General features: G+C 39.7%; 1 protein-coding gene across 1 annotated transcript; it reads left to right on the forward strand.

Moving 5' to 3' along the window:
• The first annotated feature begins 15,026 nt into the window (after positions 1-15,026).
• fhl2a (four and a half LIM domains 2a) lies at positions 15,027-21,370 on the forward strand. The gene is made up of 6 exons (XM_077579968.1): positions 15,027-15,120; positions 17,249-17,423; positions 18,930-19,104; positions 19,185-19,354; positions 19,436-19,622; positions 20,841-21,370. Exons 2-6 carry the CDS (start codon positions 17,268-17,270, stop codon positions 20,990-20,992), a joined length of 840 nt encoding a protein of 279 aa, XP_077436094.1. The 5' UTR covers positions 15,027-15,120; positions 17,249-17,267; the 3' UTR covers positions 20,993-21,370.

Raw genomic sequence — 21,370 nt, forward strand, 5'->3', positions numbered from 1 at the left:
TGAGGAGGGACGGAGGATCAAAAGTGCCAAAATTAAGTACATAATAAAATACATTGGTTTATTGATTTCAGTATTTACTTATGTCAACATATACTTATTAAGATATGCATCCATGTATTTATTTATTGCTATATTTATTTAATTGTTTAAGTATTTAGGTTTCTCACTATTTATAAAATGTTGCCACAAATTGCCCCAGTGTGTCACGAAATAGGCGCTGTGGTCCCTGTGTGTTGTAGTCTAATACAGCAGAAGCACTTGAGGACTTCCTCTAAGTATGCAAAGAGAGCGGAAATAACTCCCAAGATCTTCTATAATCACGCATAAAGTGCATGCAGGGGTATAGCCAGAATTTTTTCAGTGGGGTGGCCAGGCCAGCACAACACCTCTAAGAGGGTGACAGGATTTTTATTTTATTTTTTTATCATAGTGATACTGCTTTGGATTTAGCCTCCTGCCCGAGGGGAGGCGGCTATGTGCAGGTTGGAGTGGGTCCTTGATGATGCAGAGAGCCTTCTTTCTACATCTGCTAGTGAAGATGTCTGTTATTCCGATCAGGCTGTTGCCCACAATCTTCTTTACCATCTTTTGAAGAGCCTTCCTTCTTTGCAACCGAGCAGCTGCTGCATGTGCCACACCTTGATGCTGGTGCTGAGGACACTCTCTAGTCTCCACCACCACATTCGTGTAAGCTCCTCAAGACACAGCTCTCCAGCCTTCTCGAGTGAAGAGGAAGTGTTTCGGCTCTGTATTGCTACTCTGGTTTCCACCCACATTCCAAATCATGCATGCTAGGATAAGCGTTAAGCGGTATAGAAATTGATGCATTTATTTACTTTATTGCCTTTTGGAATTCTTGGTCATCCATTAGAAAGCCTCTGCTGAGTCTGCTCATTGATACAAACATACACACAAACTCTTGTCTATTTCATACAGTGTGCTATAGTGGCATTAATTACCAGCTGGTGGCAGCAAAAGTCCACAAAACAAAGCACACGCCCACACAGAGTGAGTGACTTGCTGTGGCAACCCATGCAAACAAAGGCCAACAGTCACTTCTTCTACAATAACATAACCCCCCCCCCCCCCCCACCCGCACACACACACACACACACACACACACTTTTTACACACTTATTCCTACACGTGTACTCTTTTAGTAAGCATACCAGTCTTTGATGTGTGACTTTACTGAAACATAAATACTAAATATGGATGTACTGTACTGTACGGACTTTTATTATGATAGTTTCTTCATTGATTTGAGTGACAGTTTTAGCTGTCAAGAGTGTAATACAACGTCAAATAACATATTTATAAAAATGTATAAAAATTATAACTATACATACAATTACACACACAGAGGTAGGTAGATAGATAGATAGTAAAATGATAAATAAATAATAATAATGGATATTGAATTTGAAATTGCTACTGCCAGGTGTGGCGGTAAAATTAAACTGCACACTCCCTTCTTCACGTACACACTGCCTGACGTCACATCTGCAGCCAAAGGGCGGGAAAATCAAGCCAGAATCCAGTATGAAAAAAATTGGCCAGAGGCTTGCAAGAGTACCTATTGTGAACAGCTAAAGTGTTAATCTGCTAAATAAAATATAAATGGTCAAATACAAAGGCTATTGTAAAGATACAGTATTTTGGGCCAAATTTCTACATTTAAAATAATGCAATAAATGTAAAATCAGTTGAACAGGTTGAGTTTTATGTGTTAAAATTCAATAGTTGTTTTACTGTAATATATTACTTTAATCGTTAAAATTACATATTAAGAATTATGTTGTTGGTGTTTTGGCTTTGGCGGAGGTCTGCTCTCGACTGACCATTTTGCTACACTTTCAGTCACAAGGGTGTAGAGCATAAGGTGTCAAACTCCGGTCCTGGAGGGCCACAGGCCTGCAGGTTTTGGATGTTTCCGTTCTCCAACACAGCTGATATATGATTAGATTATCAGCAAGCTCTGCATAAGCCTGATAACGATCCTGCTGATTGGAATCAGCTTGTGTTGGAAGACCTCCAAAACCTGCAGGACCGGAGTTTGACACTATGGTATAGAGCATCTCTGTAACGTTAAAGCTCCACAGTCCGCCATGTCATTCATCAGTGCTGTGTCTCATGACTGACAGTGTGACCTTCAGGGAGGTCTTGAGTAGTCGACCGGTCATATCCTCATTGGACAGTCATGACAGGCGTTCATTTAAAAATCAGCTGATTGAAAAGCTATGAGAGAGTTAATAAGTAAAAGCACATGCACATTGGCTTGTAGTTGCAAAGTGTCATAGAAGCGCAAGAAGCACGCAATTTTACTGCAATGTTATAAAATTAGATGGAACACAACGCTGACATCGGAAATGTTTGTTTTGACTAGAGAAAACTGAATAGCAGATATCTGCAACACATATTCATTCTAGCTGTTAAATGTTAGGGTAGCTTGGTATGTACACCAACATCAAAAATTGATACTGTCTAATGCTGAGGTGGGCATCGAGGGCCGGAGTCCTGCAGGTTTTGCATGTTGTCCTTCTTCAACACAGCTGATATATGATTAGCTCATCAGCAAGCTCTGCATAAGCCTGATAACGATCCTGCTGATTGGAATCAGCTTGTGTTGGAAGTGAGAAACCGCCAAAACCTGCAGGACTCCGGCCCTCGAGGACCGAGATTGCCCACCTGTGGTCTAATGAATACTCATTTACTGCATGCTATACAATAGGGATGGGACAAAAATAATATCTTTATTCAACTAGTCTATATATATATATATATATATATATATATACCAAACTATGCCATGCCACTCTTCTTTTCTTGCAACTATACTGCATTGCTGGTGTGTCTAAAATGAGACCAAAACCGCTCTTGGAGGTACGAGGATTCCAACTGACTCCAGCAATATACTAACATATAGAATACAGAAGAAGTGGCATGGCTCAGGTGGTAGAGTGGCTGTTAACCAAGCTGAAGGTTGTGGGTTCGTTCTTCAACACTTATCTAGCTTTTTTTTTTTTTGTAATTATAGTTGTAACATACTCAAAACCCTCCTTGTAAAAGTTACTTAGAATTTCTGAGTGAAAAAACTTTAGTAGCTTGTTTGAAGTAAATATTATTTTTTTTCTTTTTTCTTTTACAGTCTATGGTTATGATCTGTGCTTCTTGACTTATTGACAATAATAATAACATTAACTTGCTCTTCTATTGCAATTATTATTAGATTTGAGTGGTTGTTATTAGGAAAGTTAGCATGACAATTCCCTTGGCTTGCGGTTAATTTAGCAAAACAAAAAAAACAAAAAGATTCTTGCATGCTCTCTCTATCACACGAGGACGATATATCAATCAAGCCAGAGTTACACAAGTCAGCGCTCCACTTGCTACTGCTTCTGCCAGCCAGGATATCCCCCCCATTCTGTATCCAACCCTCGACTACCACCTGCTGGAGATAAATGACGGCAGTGATTGATTGCTGAGTGGGCTGCAGCTATAGTTACAAGGCCCAAGGAGCAGGAGGTCTATTTTGACCAAGGGGCGGCCATTTTTAAGCCCACCTGACTGGAAGTGATGATGTAGAACGGACTCAGCATGACTTCTGGGCAATGTGGGCTATTCTGTGGCCTGCACGCCAGTGAAACGTGACTCAAGTGGAATGTGCCTTAATGAGCGGAGTATGATGAAACGGCAGACTGCTTATTAGATTGATCGAAGTCTTGGTACACAATCACAACCTTTGTAAACGGAATTCCAGTGCTGTTTTTTTTTTGTTTTGCAACAATAACCAAAAATTGACATTTTTTTGCTTGCCTAAATTGGCTAATTTGTTTGCACGAGAATTTTAAAATTGCATTATACATACAACCTGGGTAGATTCAATTACACGGCCATATTACAAGTGAGTGGGGCCTTTTCTCTATCAGAGGTCATTTCAGTCTTTAAAACTTTCAATAAGAGCCATACCAAACTTGTGAAAATGATGAAGCCTGATCACCTGCAGCCAATGATGGCCAAGCGGGGCATCATCATAAGTCAAATGAAAAATAAACTTTTGTCTTTTCCCCTAATTTCGTTGTACAGGTCACATTGGCAGGAAATGATTAAAATGTATTGACAGCGCATGGTCACATTTTATTTACATCACAAAAACCTGGCATTTGTTGGAGTTGGCTGGTGCCTAAAGGCCAGGTTGAAGGCTGCCCTGCTTCTCATTTGAGGTCGGCTGGGATAGGCTCCAGTTTACCTGCGAACCTATGAGGACTAGTGCTATAGAAAACAGCTGGATGGATTTGTTGGTTACATGGCCGACAGGGAGTAAGTTCCCTACCCTTGCTGTAAAACTTGTCACTTGTCACCCGAAATATCCGGCCTGTGCCAGGTGCATTTTTATGTACTCCCCGTAGTTATAGACACTGCTGTCGGCCAATTGATCAACACAATCCGACAGGCAGCTGTCCAACTTGACATTGGCAGAAATGATTGCCAAAAGATCACGGCATTTCACATCCAAGTGCCTAGATCGAATTAGATTATGTCACAGTTGCAGGATGTAAAATGAAAATATTTATTGTAAAATCTATAAAAGTTTTTTTTTTCCCACCAAGAGGTTCATTATGCATATTTATATCCACCAAGGGTTCACTTTATTATGCATTTTATTGCGTTGTAAAAGTTCCCAAAATATCCAGCCTGCACCCATTGCGATTTTGAGTGCCCATTCATTTGGATGCCAATTGCAGTGGTGGAGCTAGACACCCTTCTGCTCACCTACTGTATTGGTCTACAGAGAAGTGTATGTTTACTGGACTGAACAGTACTAATATTTTTGCAATCCAATCACTATTTTTGATATCTGCAGAATGAATGTCCTGGTATTGACAAAAGACTACAATTTGCTGTTTCCAATATTGGTTTGGTGTGGATCAGTGATAGAGAGGTCGTCTCACAACTCAGAGGTTGTGGGTTCGATCCCATGCCATTGTGACCATGTCAAAGTATCCTTGAACAAGATACTGAACCCCCAGTTGCTTCTGATGCTGCATCATCAGTAGGTGAATGAGTAGTCAACTGTAAAGTGGTTTGAGGGCCTTGTAAAATGAAAAAAACACTGTATAAAGCATGTACCATTGACATTACCCATTTGAGGCAAAGTACAGCAGTAGATTCAGGCTAATTCATTCTGCCACTTGTGACCAGGCAGGAAACAAGCAAGCATATGTCTAAAATGGCTGCAGCTGCTACAGCAGAATAATTAAACATAATGAGGAAAACAGCTGAACCGTTGGACTTTATGAAAAGAGATCCTCGTAGACACATGATGATGAATGTAGTGGTTTTATGAGGACTTTTGAGGCAGCTGCAGGCGTAATGTAGTTGCTGATTGGGATTAAGTGGTCAATTTTAAACAAATTGATTTGGACAGAGTGACTCTTTATGCTTGACTGCTGTTTATTGGTAAGCAAAAGTATAGAAAAAAAATTCTACTTAAATCTGTTTTGCGAAATTTGTTATAATCAATTTCCTCACACGATCCAAAAACTTGCATGTTCGGTTCCCTAAAGACTAAATTTTACGTAGAATCTGAGTGGGAATGGTTTTTTCTCTATATGCACCCTGAGTGACTGGCGACCAATCCAGGGTGTACCTAACCTCTCACCCAATGTCAGCCGGGATAGGCTCCAGCTTACCCACCACAGAAAATGCTGTATGGAAGTTTGGAAGTACAGTACACTTCAAATGTGATTAGTTTTAAGATGCTGGACCTTCAAGGTATGTGTATGAAAAATATTCAACGAGACAAACACATTGCCCTGCAATTGACCGGCAACCAGTTCAGGATGTACCCCGCCTACTGCCCGAAGCCAGCTGGGATAGGCTCCAGCAACCCCCGCGACCCTTGTGAGGACAAGCGGTAAAGAAAATGGATGGATGGATGGAGACAAACACATTCTAGTAATAAGATCAGTGCAAATGCAACTTGTAACTAAATGTTTGCTTTGAAATATAGGAAATACGAGGAAAGGCTGTCATCCGACTCAGTGCGCAGGGATCTGCGGAAACTGAAACAGTGACAGTGGGCATGTAACACCATATACTGTATATTTAGACTGAAACTGAAGCAGCAAATGTAATGTTTGCTTGCCAACTATCTTTTCTCACCCAACTGTGTTTTTTCTCTCTCTCATGTCACAGAAAACTGACGGTTTTTGAAAGTCCATTAACCTATTACTTAGTAGTTTGGAGCAAACCCTGCAGTATTTTCAAAATTAAACCACTTTAGAGTTTCATTTCCCAATTCTGCCTTTGGACACTCGAGGCCTGGTAACTGCATAGCAGCTGCTATTGCCATGCAACGGGCAGAGTTAGCCAGATAAACACACCCAGGAACAGAGGGATCCGGTTGTTGGCAAGACAAGCGAGTGTCTTTCACTCAGTCACTGAATTTAGAAAAGATTAACAGTGAAGCATCAACAGAAAATGACCGCAGGGTGCCTAGCTCTACCCTGGTACTACACCAATGTGGTTTAAACCGAGCAGATTAGCTAGTTTGTACGTGCGACAAGGTTTGGCAGCGCGACAATCTGCTAACTGTAGTATGTTTACATCCTTTAGGTACAATATTAGAGTAGTTCGCACTAACACAAAAGTGTTAAAAGTGATACAGCACATATCGGTTATTTTGCACCTTTTGTCTTTTTTGGCACTGGAAAAATCTGAAACGGCAGTGTTTCTACACTTCCAGGCAGAGCTGGAAAATCTAGGTTGAGAAAGTAAAAACCCTGCCACAGTTTGGCTTTAGCCCCTTGTGCTAGCTAGCTATCTCCCTAGCAGGTAAACAAGCACCATGGGAGCTAGCAAGGCAGCTAGCTAGCTAGCCCCTGTGGGTAAAGCCAAACTGTGGCATTTTTTTTTTCTGGACCTCAATGTGCCAGCTATGCTTCCAGGTGTTGTATCGTTGTGTTAATTACCCGGAAAAAGATGCCAAAAGTTGGTATGGTATTCTGGTTAATATTGCATTAGTGGAATATAAGTTAAGCAGCAAAATCCAGCCATTTTTATCAATTTTAGGGGGCGGCCATTTTGCCATTTACTGTTGACTAGGGTGGCCAAACGTTCGGATTTAGGCCGAACAGTCTATACTTTTCAGTCATGTGTCCTGCGTCCTGCGGACAAACCAGCGTCCTAAGCCGGACGCTGGTTTGTCCGCCTTTTAAAGAAAATGAGCCGTGGTTAATTTTATGTGACCCAACATCAGCCCCAGCCCCGTTTGTCACAATTGGTCTGTATTGGCCAAGAGTGGCTTCAGTTAAAAATCTCATTTATCATTGGTTCAATAAATGGATTTTTTTTTTTAAATACACGCAATAAATGAAATCCGCAAAGTAATTAGCTTTATGTTTTACATTTATTATAAATGTTTTAAGGCTCTAAAACCCCTCACCACACAGTTTATACACTTTTCTCATCGAGGCATTTACATTTTCTCACATTTCTCATTGTTCAAACCTTCATAAACTTAATGAAATAGGTAAATTACTGTAAAAAAAAAAAATGCATGCAGAATTGCACCAAAAAAAATCAACAAATCAGCGAGGCCGTGAAAAGTGAACCGCGTTATAGCAAGGGAACACTAAAATATGTCCTCCTATGAAAACAGCTGGATTTCGCTTCATAACTCATATTCCACAAATGTAATATATTAATCAAAATGTCATGTTTGGACTAGTGAGGTCACATATAACATATTGAACCTTTGACAACTTTTGACAGTGGTAACACCAACAACAAACTGCAGTGTGCTTCACTGGTTAGTACCCTAACACAAGGATCTAAGAAGCAATGGAACATATCATTAGCCTAATAGCATAATTGTCCTTTTTCAATGACCGGGATGACTGATAAATTACAGAGGCATAAAGAAATTGTACAACTTTTGGCAAGCATGTTAAAAAACAACTGTCTGATTGAATCTGTTAGGCTAACAGGGTTATTTTAAAGTTTCACTTTTGGTAGAGTAAATATCAATCAATGGCTAGCTCCACCCTTCAAGTAGCATGCCAGTCTTTGTTAATACCCCAATAGAAGAATGACAAAAAGTGACAGGTCAGTTATTTAGCATGCTTGATGAGCACAACTGAGAACATCAGTCAAATGCTCAATTGTCTCTTTAGGCCCAAGATCTTCAAGTTTACTACAGAGGTAAAAAGTTGCAAAAATAGATGTGTATGTTACTGTATCTATACTGGCACAAAAAATTGCCCCTGGCCTTTTGACATAGGTCCACCGAGCGAGGCCGACTCCTGAGCACCTCTGACTACAACGTAGCTCTGCCGCTGCTGTTGATGTTTGTTGTCTATATTGTAAATGGAATAATGGGCTGCTCCTTCTAAATTGTAGGTGAGTCTTTTGGGGGAAAATGGAGGAAGATAATTAAATAGCACTGCATCTGCCCCAAAAGGTGCCGACCCATCGGGCATCTGCCCTGTATACCAGATGGCCAGTCCAGCCCTGCCTTCCAACCATTTTTAGGGTATGCACAATATTTCCTGGGTCTGTCTTCACTCTGCTGGTGATGTAAAACAAATCATTCTATCTGTGTCTCTAGACGGCGAGCGTCCAGTTGAGATGTCTGCAGCACTTGCGCAAACAAAACAAAACAAAGAAGAGAGATTTTCTAAATAAAGGGGCTGCCTGGGTTGAAACATCCCACTAATCTTTTCAGGGATTTAGCTGCCTGGAAACACAACACCGGTTTAAATGTGTGCGGATTTGCCAAGTCATATATAGAACCTCATCACCGCGATGGCAGCGAGCGCAGACTGCAAAAACTAGGCTTGGACAATATTGGACTCAACATGAGGTGACAAATCACTATGCTTATCTGAGAAAAATGCTCAGGCGATGTTATTAAAATTCCTATGAATTCCTGTCAAATATTTTTTGAAATATGCCAAAAATGTGCATCTTGTTTGGTTGTTGTTGTTCAGTTGGGCTTAATTCGATTGTTTTGACATGTGTTCCCAATGCTGCTCACAGGAATTAGGTGGTAGGGTGTCTCTAACTTAAGCTTGGACAATTTAGAATTCAATCACTTAAAAAATAAAATAAGTAAAAAATGTGAATGGCTACAAAAAAAAATGGCCTACAATTTGGAACTTTGCACCCACCCCCCAAAAACCACCCGCATAACATAATTATTTTGTTTTTCAAAAACCATCAAAAGATAAACAAATGGTCTTGGTCCCCGATCTTGCTTTGAGCATGATGCTATGGCATGGCAAGAACAAACATAAAATTATAAAAAGGATGAATGAAAGGGGAACTAAACCTTAAAATGTCAAAAATATTTTGGGTGGTATCTTTGTTTTTTCTGTGATAAACCTTTTGAATAATATCTTCATCTCTCGTGCCATCTGTCGTGTCATCTCTCGTATCATCTCTCGTGTCATCTCTCGTATCCACATGAAGGATTTTGCATTCGAACGGCAGGAAACTAATCAGACATGTCCAGCGTGCAGTCAAAAGGAAGCAGCCAATCACGCTCACCCTCTCACATGCAAGACAATGAATGTCACCCGGGATCGAGTGTCTTTAAATTGCCACTGTAATACCCGTTTAAACAATTATTTTGTAATTAAAGGGCATGTGAGATGAAACACAACACTAGCTTTGTTTCGTTTTTTTTTAATCATTTGGAGGTTGGAATTAATATATGCATTTCAATGGGCATCAATTACACATTGATTTTTTTCTATTACAAAGCAAATGGTTGAGTTTTTCACTGAATAATGTAGGATAAGCTCCCACCAAAAAATCCGCAAATAGCTTCCATCAAAAAATGCTGAACTTTAAATTTGCAGGGGTTCACTGTAGTTAATAATGATTTACAAAGTGATTATAACAAAGATTCACATGGTATTTTAGTCTAGAATCTATTTTCCTCTCCTTGAAGCAGTGATTTGGTGCCAGTCATTGAGCTTTTGTTTGTTGGCTTGATAAAGAATGCTTACTGACCTTGTCTGGCCTCCATCTAAGTCTTATGACATTCATAAGGGAATTGGTGCTGTATTATTCTGGCCTTAATTGGATTAAACATTCAAGCCAATGATGTACTGGCCTCCCGATAAATTTTGGATTAGATAAAAAAAAATATTAGGCTACAGGTTATTTAATTGGCATGTGTTTTGTACCAAAATAGGCGCCATGAGAATATAAAGACAGAAATGGACATCATGGACGCCTTTCTTGCTCCAGTCACTAAGTTGTTCCCTTGTACCATGAGAAGAACCTTAAATTGATTCCTTCAAATACAATTGCCCTTTGAGAGACCGTTAGGGTGCTCAAGTCGGTTGTGGGGATCCTTTTTCAGCGCTCCTCTGTTCTGAGAGTTTTCCAGGATGCTCATATTGGTATCCGGCGTTCTAATGATTAACAGTCCAAAAGCGACATCGGGGTCCATCTTTCCTGACCTTTCCGCGCGGCCTCCTATGTTGGCAGCACAAGGACGCGGCAAGCTGAAGAATCACGAGACAGCTGCACTTTTATCCCTTGGACTGTACAGCTGAGATGGACACCAAGGGGGGTTCACGATGAGCCAGATGGACAAAAGTAATGGGACACCATCCCAGGATAGAAAATAGTTTGGGTAATAAAAGCTTTCCGACTTTTCTACAAGACTTTGTCCCTATAATGTCCCGTTTGGTTTTGGTCACACACTTGCATAGTTTACAGCTGAGGCAATTTGATTCACTTACTTGTGACACTTTTGTCAAATATGCAAAAATAACAACATGCTTTTGACAACCTAATGTTTCAGTCCTTTTTCTTGTTTCACTGATAATACGCAGCGACTCATTCAGAAAACAGAATTTTTTTTTTTCACCACAAGTGTTTCCTCACAAAATGAGTCCGTCAGTCAAACACATCAAGATTATTCTATTCTGGTACATTACGTTTATTGGGAGGGGATCACTGTTCATTGTTTACCAAAAGTTATGTATATTGGTGTGAGAACGCCAAGACCCGCCTCTTTTTATACATTGGCCAATCACAGTGGTCTTTTGCCCCGCAACCCACTCTCACGCCTGCACCAGCCCAGTCTGTTTCCTTTCTTTTTATTTTGGCGTTAATGTCGGTTTGGCCAACTAATTTGTTTATTTGTCACCAGCAACTGGGCTGACGTGTATAGTATTATACAAAAAAAAAAAAAATATATATATATATATATTACAACTTTTTTCTAATAATAATTGCAATAACTAAATCCTAACTAATTTCGTACAGCATCTTCCAAAGGATATTTCTCCTAAAATTGCTTTAGCAAAACGAATTTGGAGAGAGGCCAATAGGATTCACAAAAATCATCTAAAATGTACCTGATTACTTTGGACAGCAAAGGAATGATCAAATACGGGGTAAATCTGTTATGTAACAGTAAAAAGTGTTACCAATAAAAACGGAATAAAACATTAGTAATATATACCTGCCACCGGTCTGCACCGCAATATGCGTCATCATTTACGTTGCGTGACGTCATCGGCCAGCGAATGCGGCCGGTGGAGGAATGATTTGTATTATCTAGCTAAACAGCCAATCAATGATCCCCATTTTGTACACGGCAATTGATTGCACAAACCATGTCTAAAAAGTACAATGGCTCTTATTTATTCACAATTATAAACGCTGCTTTTTATTTAGATTTGTTCCTGCTTGTATTTTCTTTTTCTTTTTTTATGAAACCATGACAGTATTTAGTCTCACCAATAATCACTTCTCGGCCATTTACTGCACCGTTTCGATGTTGGGATGTGCTTCCTATAACATGCTGTCAGAGGACTGACCATGTAAAATTAAATATTGTAGGCCTACATAAATAAACGTACGTTTATAATACTACTTAAGAATCTAGGATTTTGGTACATGCTATATATTTAATTTTATGTGCTGATTTAATTATAAGTCCTGCCAACAGAATGCACGTATGTAGAGTTCCTCAGTACTTACTGTGTCACTCATGAAAACTCTTTAAACTAATTTGTATGTGATGAAATAATTTCATTCTCCTTTCTTAATGTGATCATTTAATGTTGTTATGTCCAACATAATAATGTAGTAGTATGCTTAGAAATTGTGAGTATATTTGACCTAATTATGATTTGCAATTGGTTGTAGAACAGTCCTGGGGGGCCGGAGTCCTGCAGGTTTTGGATGTTTCCCTTCGCCGGCACAACTGGTATATGATCAGCTCATTAGCAAGATCTGCATACGCCTGATAACAATCCTGTTGATTGGAATCAGCTTGTGTTGGAAAAGGGAACACTCAGGGACTGAGTTTGCCCACCCCTGTTGTAAAATGTAATCAGAAACGTTAGGTAAACTCTACCCAACATATTTAAGTATTTCATAACTACCGAATTAACGTGATATTTAACCACACTGTATGATTTATATTTCCCAATTAAAGTGGCTGCAAATTGTTACCCTACATTTATTATTCTATAGGTTGTTTTCACATAACATCCATCACTTTTCGTGACCGCTTATCCCAGCTGGCTTTGGGCAGTAGGCGGGGTTCACCCTGAACTGGTCGCCAGCCAATCACAGGGCTCACAGAGAAAAAACAACCATCCACACTCACAATCACAATCACAATCACACATATGGACAATTTGGAGTGTTCAATCAACCTGCCATGCATGTTTTTGGAATGAGGGAGGAGACCGGAGTACCTGGAGAAAATCCATGCAGGTATGGGGAGGACATGCAAACTCCACCCAGGAAGGCCAAAGCCCGGACTTGATCTCACATCCTCAGCACTGGGAGGCGGACGTGCTAACTAGTCAGCCACAGTGCCGCTTCACTTAGCATGACTTTTTAAATGTTATTCTTATTTGATTATGACTATACTCGCAACATTCCAACTGTAAAGACAAAAACTTGAATACATAAGAGTAGAAATGACTTGATGTGGCGTCTGTTATAATTCACATTCAAGAGATGATTGATTGTTCATATTGACATGATTAAACATGATGCCTTGGCTGCATATAATGGAGGCTTTCCGGGGTTTTTTCCCCTCAAAATATCTTGTGGTTATCCCGTTTAACAAAGACATACAGTATGTATGAAAATATGCCACATGTCTGTGACAGCCAGAGTAATCCAATCTATTACTAGTCATGTTCTCCTTAACAAGTACAACATGCTGCTCTGTCTTCTGTTTAACCAGATGTCATCTGCCTTCAATTAAGCCAAATGGAGTCAAAGGACACGGCATCCTGTTGTCTGTTTGACTGTCTGTTTTATGATGCATCGCTTAATATCATGTTTTACTTTCATTTAGCATTGAGAGAATGTCATGGTGAAGCTTTTAATATATTTGTCCCATTCTTGGCTTGTGTACATTCTGTACATCTCGTGAAAATAATCAGGCCTTATTTGCAGTTCAAGTTCGATCTCATAAAAAAAAAAAAATCATTCATTGCTTTTCAAATATGCACATCGTAACATTCAAATTTGAAAAGATCTGACACATTCTTGTGAAATTCCTGCGCAAGTAAAATTTAGATTTATTTGGGGGAATTCCATCTTAATTTTCATAAAATGACTTCATATACTTCTTACATACATTACTATTTAATTCTTCATAAACGATTTAACACTCATAATAATATTTGCAAAATTACGACCTTATTCTGGTACTGTAATTATTTTTTTGTTCTTTTCACTTTTGCCCTATGGCACCTGCATAACATGACTGCCATATAACAAATGTAATTATGCCCAAATTATGCTTTTGAATGGAATGTTTTAAAAACAGAAAGAAAACCGACTTTTGTTTTATTTGTAAAACAAGTACTCTTTTACTTGATGTGACTTTATTATCGTAAAATTATGACTTTTTTAATGACATTTCTCATAAAAACCCAATTTTATTTTCATGACATTACAATTTTATCCTTGAAACATTCCGACTTTAATCTTAATTTGACCTATTTTCTCAGTTTTACTCGATTGGTATTTATTTCTTGAAATATGAATTTTTACTGTATCTTTTTTTTCATGTAAAAATTAAACCCACAACATTTTTGGGTGATACGGTACATGTGTTTTATTGAACAATGAATAGTACCTACATTGCATTGTAGAATTCAACATAAGCGAGCTGTTGAGCTGTCAATAAACGAAAATACGTCAGATGAACACATTCAACTGTAAAGACCCCCTTTTTGTCTCCCCACACAAACTAATCTCTCCGTGGCGCACCGCAAATAGAGCACTCGGAGCTTAGTGAAGCACTGCTGACGTGTTTCTCACTGGAGACAATCCAGGGACCATCGGGTCAGGAAAACCTGAGAGAGAGCGAGAGAGGCTTTGGCTAAAAGAACTAACTGGAGTGTGTGTGCACTGTGCATGTGTGTGTGTGTGTGTGTGGGAGGGTGAAGAAAATAGCGCTATAATTTGGCACTATGTGGGTGTCTGTCATCACCAGGCCTGGATACAATATCCAACGCGTTGGAGGTTTGGGACTGTGTACGTCTTCCCCAGTGAGTGGACTTAGAGACAGATGAGACACATGAGTGGGGGACGACAATCCTCTTGGACACTCGACCCTTTGGGAGGTGTCCTGTTCCATGCAACAAATAATGCATAGTTGCATAACAATTTGAGTGTTTTTGCGTGTTTGTGTTGGATACCCCCGACATTTGAGATCATTTCCCGTCATTTTTCCAGGAACGAGTGGAAAAGCAGGGGGGGAAAAAAACTCACAAATATTCAATTAAAACACTTTGCAACGATTAGTCAGAATAAATGACGCATTGTGATGGTGAACGTAACCTGCCTGAGTGACCGTAAAAGGCCACAAGGTTGACTCCGGGAGTCGGTGAGTGAATGGGGGGCCTCGGGGTTATCTCTGAGAAGCGCTGCTTTATTTATAGATCTAGAAAAGAAAAAAAAGCCCAACAACTACCCACCCACTCTGAATATTGTGCCTCCCCCATTTTCAATTAGACCTTCATGGGTGGAGTAATGCAATTGACTAGCAATCTCCCAGGGAGTCTTGACTCAGTCTGATCCAGACTCCGCACAGGCACAAACTCCTCACATAGGAAGGTAAGACCGATCCATGCATCATCTGCTCATCCCCAATCATCTTCATCTTCATCTTCCTCAACCCCCATTTATCCTTTCATCCCTCTTCCACGGTCTCTTCACCTTTTCGCCATCCTTCTCCTTCACCCGCCATCCCCAAAGAGGCTGCTGTCAGGCCTTTGGGCATCAGCCTCTTTGATTCTTATCATCCTAAATGCATCCTGTACTCATCCCGGAGGCCATTTTTCCCCTGTAATTCTCTACATTTTCACCCCTGAGGGCATCAGGCTTTACTTTGGCTAGTACAGATGATGTCTGATCTAATAGACACGTTCGATTTCAAGGCATCCACTTGATTTAGTCATTTAGATTACGCCATTACTGAGGCTGGAGATCAGTGTGTTGCATTATTGGGGTTTGCAGCACATGATGACTGGGCATTTTCACATTTTCTGCATCCTTGAAATGTACATGTGATGGAAAGAGGACCAACATCTATATAAAAGAAAAATTGCATTGGTACATCGTAAGGGTAGGATAAAATATTGATATTGAGATGTAACGCATCGTTTACTCTCTCGATATGGTAACAATATCCCTAGATAAGATATTGATACTGTTGCTGGCAGACACGGGTATTAAGACTAGTTTTTAATTGTAATATCCTGAAGCATATCTGACTATCACCAATATCGTTGGCAAGTGAGTTACGCTGTGAGCAGTTATTTTTTTAATGGTAACATTGTGAAATAAACATTAATTTTGGATTCACTTCATTGTAGACGTTCTTACAAAACGACCTTATTGTGACACTTATTGAAAATATCACAATAATATCATATCACAAGTTATTGTATGGGTATCAGTTTTCATGGCACTTTGTATTTACTGTTGATGTATTTTGCTCCAATATTTTGATCACCACATGAAAGCAATTATCATTATAATATTATCATTATTATTTGCAAAATACTGCAAGAACATCATGCTACTATATGGGCATTCATTAATAACTTCAATTCACTGTCATGTACATGCTTTCCCCAAATATATTGAGTATCCCACAAATCCGCAATCAGACTATTATCATTAGCATAGGAAAAATATTGTGCTAAATCATACTGTGATTCCCACCCCTGGCATGCAAGCCTTAAGAACAGTTGTGCTGGGCTTTGCAGGGATAGACCTTCAGAACCCACATGATGGGTCATCATCTCACCGGCTTTAGCTTGGCCACCATCAAAGGGAGCCCAAATTTCTGTGAAACAGCTGCCTGACATGTTCGACCGACCCCGCAGATTGTATTTGTGGCAGTTCAGATTAGCTGTTTTTATTTTTAGGTGGCAGATAAATCCTTATGTAAGCTAGGTGAGTCATGGTGGGCAGCGACAGACAATGGGAGAATGTGGGCGGGGCAAACGGAAAGATTAAAGTGCTCCGCTTTTGAATATTCTCGGAATCATTGCGAGTGTTTTTTTGCTGACTGGGTGGGACAAACTGTATCAGAAATGAACATTAGACAGTGCAGAAGAATTGGGAAGTTATTTTCTAGGATTAATGGAGGGAATTTAAAACCCCGGATAGTATTTGATTGCACAATTATAAAAATCTAATAAAAAAAAAACACATAACCACAATTACTTGATATGTAATAGTGTTTAGACAACCACAAAAAAAACCACCCCAATCTTTGATTTAAAGCCTGTAAAATTGCTCACACACTCACAACAAAATGCTACACCATTTAGACACAGGTGGAAGAACTGGGCTGGGTTTACTATGCAAACAGCTGTGGCAGCGAGTAGCCATTTTTCCAAGTGCCATTCAAGCCACTTATGCACACCGTGACAAGGGATACTGTAGTGCTGACAGCTGGAGGTTAGCTGATGGATGCATACAGTAGCAGGGTCAACATTGGTATGCAGAAGTTGTGTGTGTATGTGTGCGTGCCTCCCCACCCCCCTCTCGCACCCGAAGTAGACTGATAGGGCTTATTTATAACCTCCTTGTTTGGAGCCAGAACAAAATAAGAGCCTGCTGAAAGATGGAGCAAACATCGAGAACCTTGAAATGTGGAAAAGCTTACATAGTAACAATAGACGACCTTTAACACTCATCTGTGTGTCTTTCTTTACAATCCTATGTGAAGTGATCAGTCGTGGGTGAAAATGACAGAGCGCTACGACTGCCACTACTGCAAGGAATCCCTGTTTGGGAAGAAGTACGTCCTGCGGGAAGAGAATCCCTACTGTGTGAAATGCTACGAGAGTCTGTACTCCAACACTTGCGAGGACTGCAAGAAGCCCATTGGCTGCAATACCAGGGTGAGCACACGTGCAAACTGTAAACACACACAAGAATGGTCATTTTTACAAGGGGAAAAAAGGGTAAGGAACAATATTTGGTAAGTTGAACTCGAGTAGTCACAGATGCCGATACCAAATACTGATAACACTTGTACATAAAATTCACCCAAAAAAACAATTTTTTTCAAGAGTATTTTTCCTTCAAATTGCATGAAATGAATGTCAATTTTGCATTCTTTTAATTTCTAATTTCTAGCTCCTGATTGTAAATTCGGCCACCGTCGCAAGTACCGATACCTTAAAATAAGGTTGGTATCGGCACCGATACCTGGTGTCGGTACTCGCCCATCCCTAGTAAGCAGTAATTTTTACAACAAAATTTTTAAAATCTTACTTCAGTAAGGTAAATCAATTATGGTTTCTCTTCCAATGGTGGAAAAATGTCTAGTATATCTTCCATATATTTTATGGCATGCTAAGTATTTTTAATTTTGGAAATGCATGGGGAATTTTTTTTAACATTTGTATGACGATAGTTGAACCAAAATGGGGAAATATTTTACAACAATTATCATAGTTACCTTTCTTTTAAATGACAGCAAAGAAAAGTATTGTAATGGACAAATGTTTTTTTATATATATTAAACATTGTCTACTAGGAATGTAACGATATCCAAACTCACGATATGATATTATCACGATATGAAGCTAACGATACAATAATTATCACGATATTGTGGGGAGGTTGGTGATATTAAAAAAAAAAGGTCACAAGATTGTAAAAAAATATCTCATACTAAAAAAAGCACAATATTCCCCATACATCGAGTTCCTCCACATATTGACTGGGTTCACAAGCATATTACGTTCCCCTTATCTGACAATTAGTGTGGATTTTAAACATAGAAGGGTCAAAACATCCCTCGTGAAAATTTAACTGCACTAAAAAAATAGCCAGGTGCTAGAACTGCTTTTAATGGGTGCTTTTAATGTCGTGCCATAACGACGAAGATATTGTGGCAGTTTTAATATCGCGATATCACAATATTGCCATTATTGTTACATCCCTATTGTCTACACAGGTAGACATGTTCACTTATTTGCTCAAATATGAACAATATGTATTCTTTGTGTTCAAACTGTAGAGCATGGCTTGAGAAAAATGAAAAGAAAAATCCTGCAAAGCTAACTTTAGCTAATGGAAGTTCAGACTGATTCTAAATTCTCTTCACTCCTCACAAATTCAGTCATGTAGATCAACATAACAGGGCAGGCACTTGTTGCTAGGCAGAGGTTAATAAGGCACATGACTGTCCCATGGGACAATTAAAAAAAAAAAAATTGGCATGTACCAGCCACGCCAACCTCATGAATCTACAAACGAACAGGTGAACGCTATCACAAGTCTGTATTTAATACAAAATACTATAAGGAAGAAACAGCTCTATCTGTTGGATATGATAGGGTACTGCACCCCTGTTCCTCTTGCGTCAGTTCCCAAATCACACCCCCGTGTCCCAACAGGATCTGTCTTACAAAGACCGCCACTGGCATGAGGACTGCTTCAAGTGCTTCCAATGCAAGCGCTCCCTGGTGGACAAGCCCTTCTCCACCAAGGATGAGCAGCTGCTGTGCACCGAGTGCTACTCCAATGAATACTCCTCCAAGTGCCACGAGTGCAAGAAAACCATCATGCCTGGTGGGCAAGCAAATGAAAATACTGTATCTAAATACAGTAGTCCTATCAAGGGAGGTTCTCACTGTGTTGTTGTCCTGAAGGCTCCAGGAAGATGGAACACAAGGGCAACAGCTGGCACGAGACCTGCTTCACCTGCCAGCGATGCCAGCAGCCTATCGGCACCAAGAGCTTCATCCCGAAGGACAACCACAACTTCTGCGTGCCCTGCTACGAGAAGCAGTTTGCCATGCAGTGTGTGCACTGCAAGAAGGTAGGGCGGCCATAAGTTTGCGGGCTGCAAACATTTCTCCTAAAACCGCTATAATGTCAACGTGTTGTTGCTTCATTTTAGCCAATCACCACTGGCGGCGTGACCTATCGTGACCAGCCTTGGCACAAGGATTGCTTCCTGTGCACTGGCTGCAAGCAGCAGCTGTCTGGCCAGAGGTTCACCTCCAGAGACGACTTTGCCTACTGTCTCAACTGCTTCTGCAACCTCTACGCCAAGAAGTGTGCTTCCTGCACCACCCCCATCAGCGGTAAACAAATAAGTTCAATACATCCCTTTGTCCATTTTTTTAAATAGCGATCATCATAGGAAATAATTAAAATATCTAGATTACAAATTAAATAGATTGTTAATCCTACTAAATCAACTTCAGCAAAATAAAAAAAATATTTATTTATTTTTAGCTAAGAATGTTTTTAGTCATTATATTTTTGGGAAATGTAGTTCAATTGCTGAGGCCTAAATAGATGATTGTTCGCATCCTGGAAAAGAACAATTACAAATAGAAAATCATGGAAATAAAGAAGGAAAAAAAGTATTTTTTTTTAAGCCTGCTACCTTAACCAGCCATTTTTACTGAAGCAACCCCCTTCGCTCCCGGCTGTTTTACTGTATTTTGCAAGGTTCACAGAATATTGTGTTCTATTGCTATAAAAACATTCAACCTACCAAAAAAAAAAAAAAAAAGATTAGAGTCTCCTCTCTCATCAGGAAATTCTCATCAAATTTGTATCTGTTTCTGTTTTGCAGCAATTAGCATTAGAATATAGCTAAGTTTCATCATGATTCACAAACCTGTTGAAAACACTGGCAAAAAGAGCTTGTTGCAACATGGCCCTGGCTGATCTCTTATACTCTGCTGCCACCTCCCGGCCGTTTTATTGTAATAACTACATGTCACATGTGTTCACTCCCTCTATTTGACGGCTTATAGCTCTGCACTGACACAAAGAATAAAAAATGACACAAATACAAAAAATATACCTCAGACTTTGACTCAGGTTTTTCATCTGGTATACATTTTGTTTATTTATGATGTATTGATTCCAAGAACTACATAAAAGTATACAAAGTGATACAACTAGCCCAAATGTCCCCTACTAGCATTTTTTGAATATTTTTTTAGGTTTTTTTTTTCACACATTTCAAATGGTGGTAAATATATGTGGCTTTTCGCTAATCATGGGCCGAGCCTGTCCCTAAATGTAAAAATTGTTTAAAAAGATATATTGCGCCATCTTCTGATCGTATCGGTGATCAGTGTTGTTTTCTTCAAGCTAGCTGATCAACCCAAAAATTCTGATCGTGCAAAACCTCATTTTTACAAACAATTAAAATGTCATATAAACCCCAAAATCGCAATCACAATATAAGCAGATATAGACCCATTTTAACGTGGTTCAAAAATAAATGTTGAATAAAATAAACCATGACTATATCCAACTTGTCGGAATTCCGTTTTGTTCAGGCCTTGGAGGCAGCAAGTACATTTCCTTCGAGGAGCGCCAATGGCACAACGACTGCTTCAACTGTAAGAAGTGCTCCGTGTCCCTGGTGGGCCGCGGCTTCCTGACCGAGCGCGACGACATCCTGTGCCCCGAGTGCGGAAAAGACATCTGAAGGCCGCCTCCGCCGCCGCACACATCCATCCATCCAAATGATCATCGAGCAGACGCGGCACACACTGTAGTGTCTTTACTCCTTTCTAATGTACATTGTTGTACGGCATAGCTACTATTTGACAAGAATGGATGCATATTGCTAACAGAATTACTACTTGCATGAATGTAGAAGACATGTTTGCAAATAAGAATATGAAGTATTGTGTAGAATCGACATGAATTCAGATTGCACCTCAGGCTTCTAATTTTACTAATCCCCGTGTTGTGCATGGATTAGCCTCTGTGCACTTGGTGTTATTGATTTGTGTAAAATGTAGATGTGCATGGAGTCAGGTTTACGGACTTAAGAATTATCCAAAATAAAGTGTTAATATGG

Source organism: Vanacampus margaritifer, chromosome 11, assembly GCF_051991255.1.
Source record: "Vanacampus margaritifer isolate UIUO_Vmar chromosome 11, RoL_Vmar_1.0, whole genome shotgun sequence".
Classification (NCBI taxonomy): Eukaryota; Metazoa; Chordata; class Actinopteri; order Syngnathiformes; family Syngnathidae; genus Vanacampus; species Vanacampus margaritifer.

Excerpts from the sequence above, each read along its gene's own strand:
- fhl2a (XM_077579968.1), top strand. The coding sequence starts at position 17,268 with ATGACAGAGCGCTACGACTGCCACTACTGCAAGGAATCCCTGTTTGGG. Across the intron at positions 17,424-18,929 it reads CCATTGGCTGCAATACCAGG|GATCTGTCTTACAAAGACCG; the intron begins GTGAGCACACGT and ends GTGTCCCAACAG. Across the intron at positions 19,623-20,840 it reads CTGCACCACCCCCATCAGCG|GCCTTGGAGGCAGCAAGTAC; the intron begins GTAAACAAATAA and ends CGTTTTGTTCAG.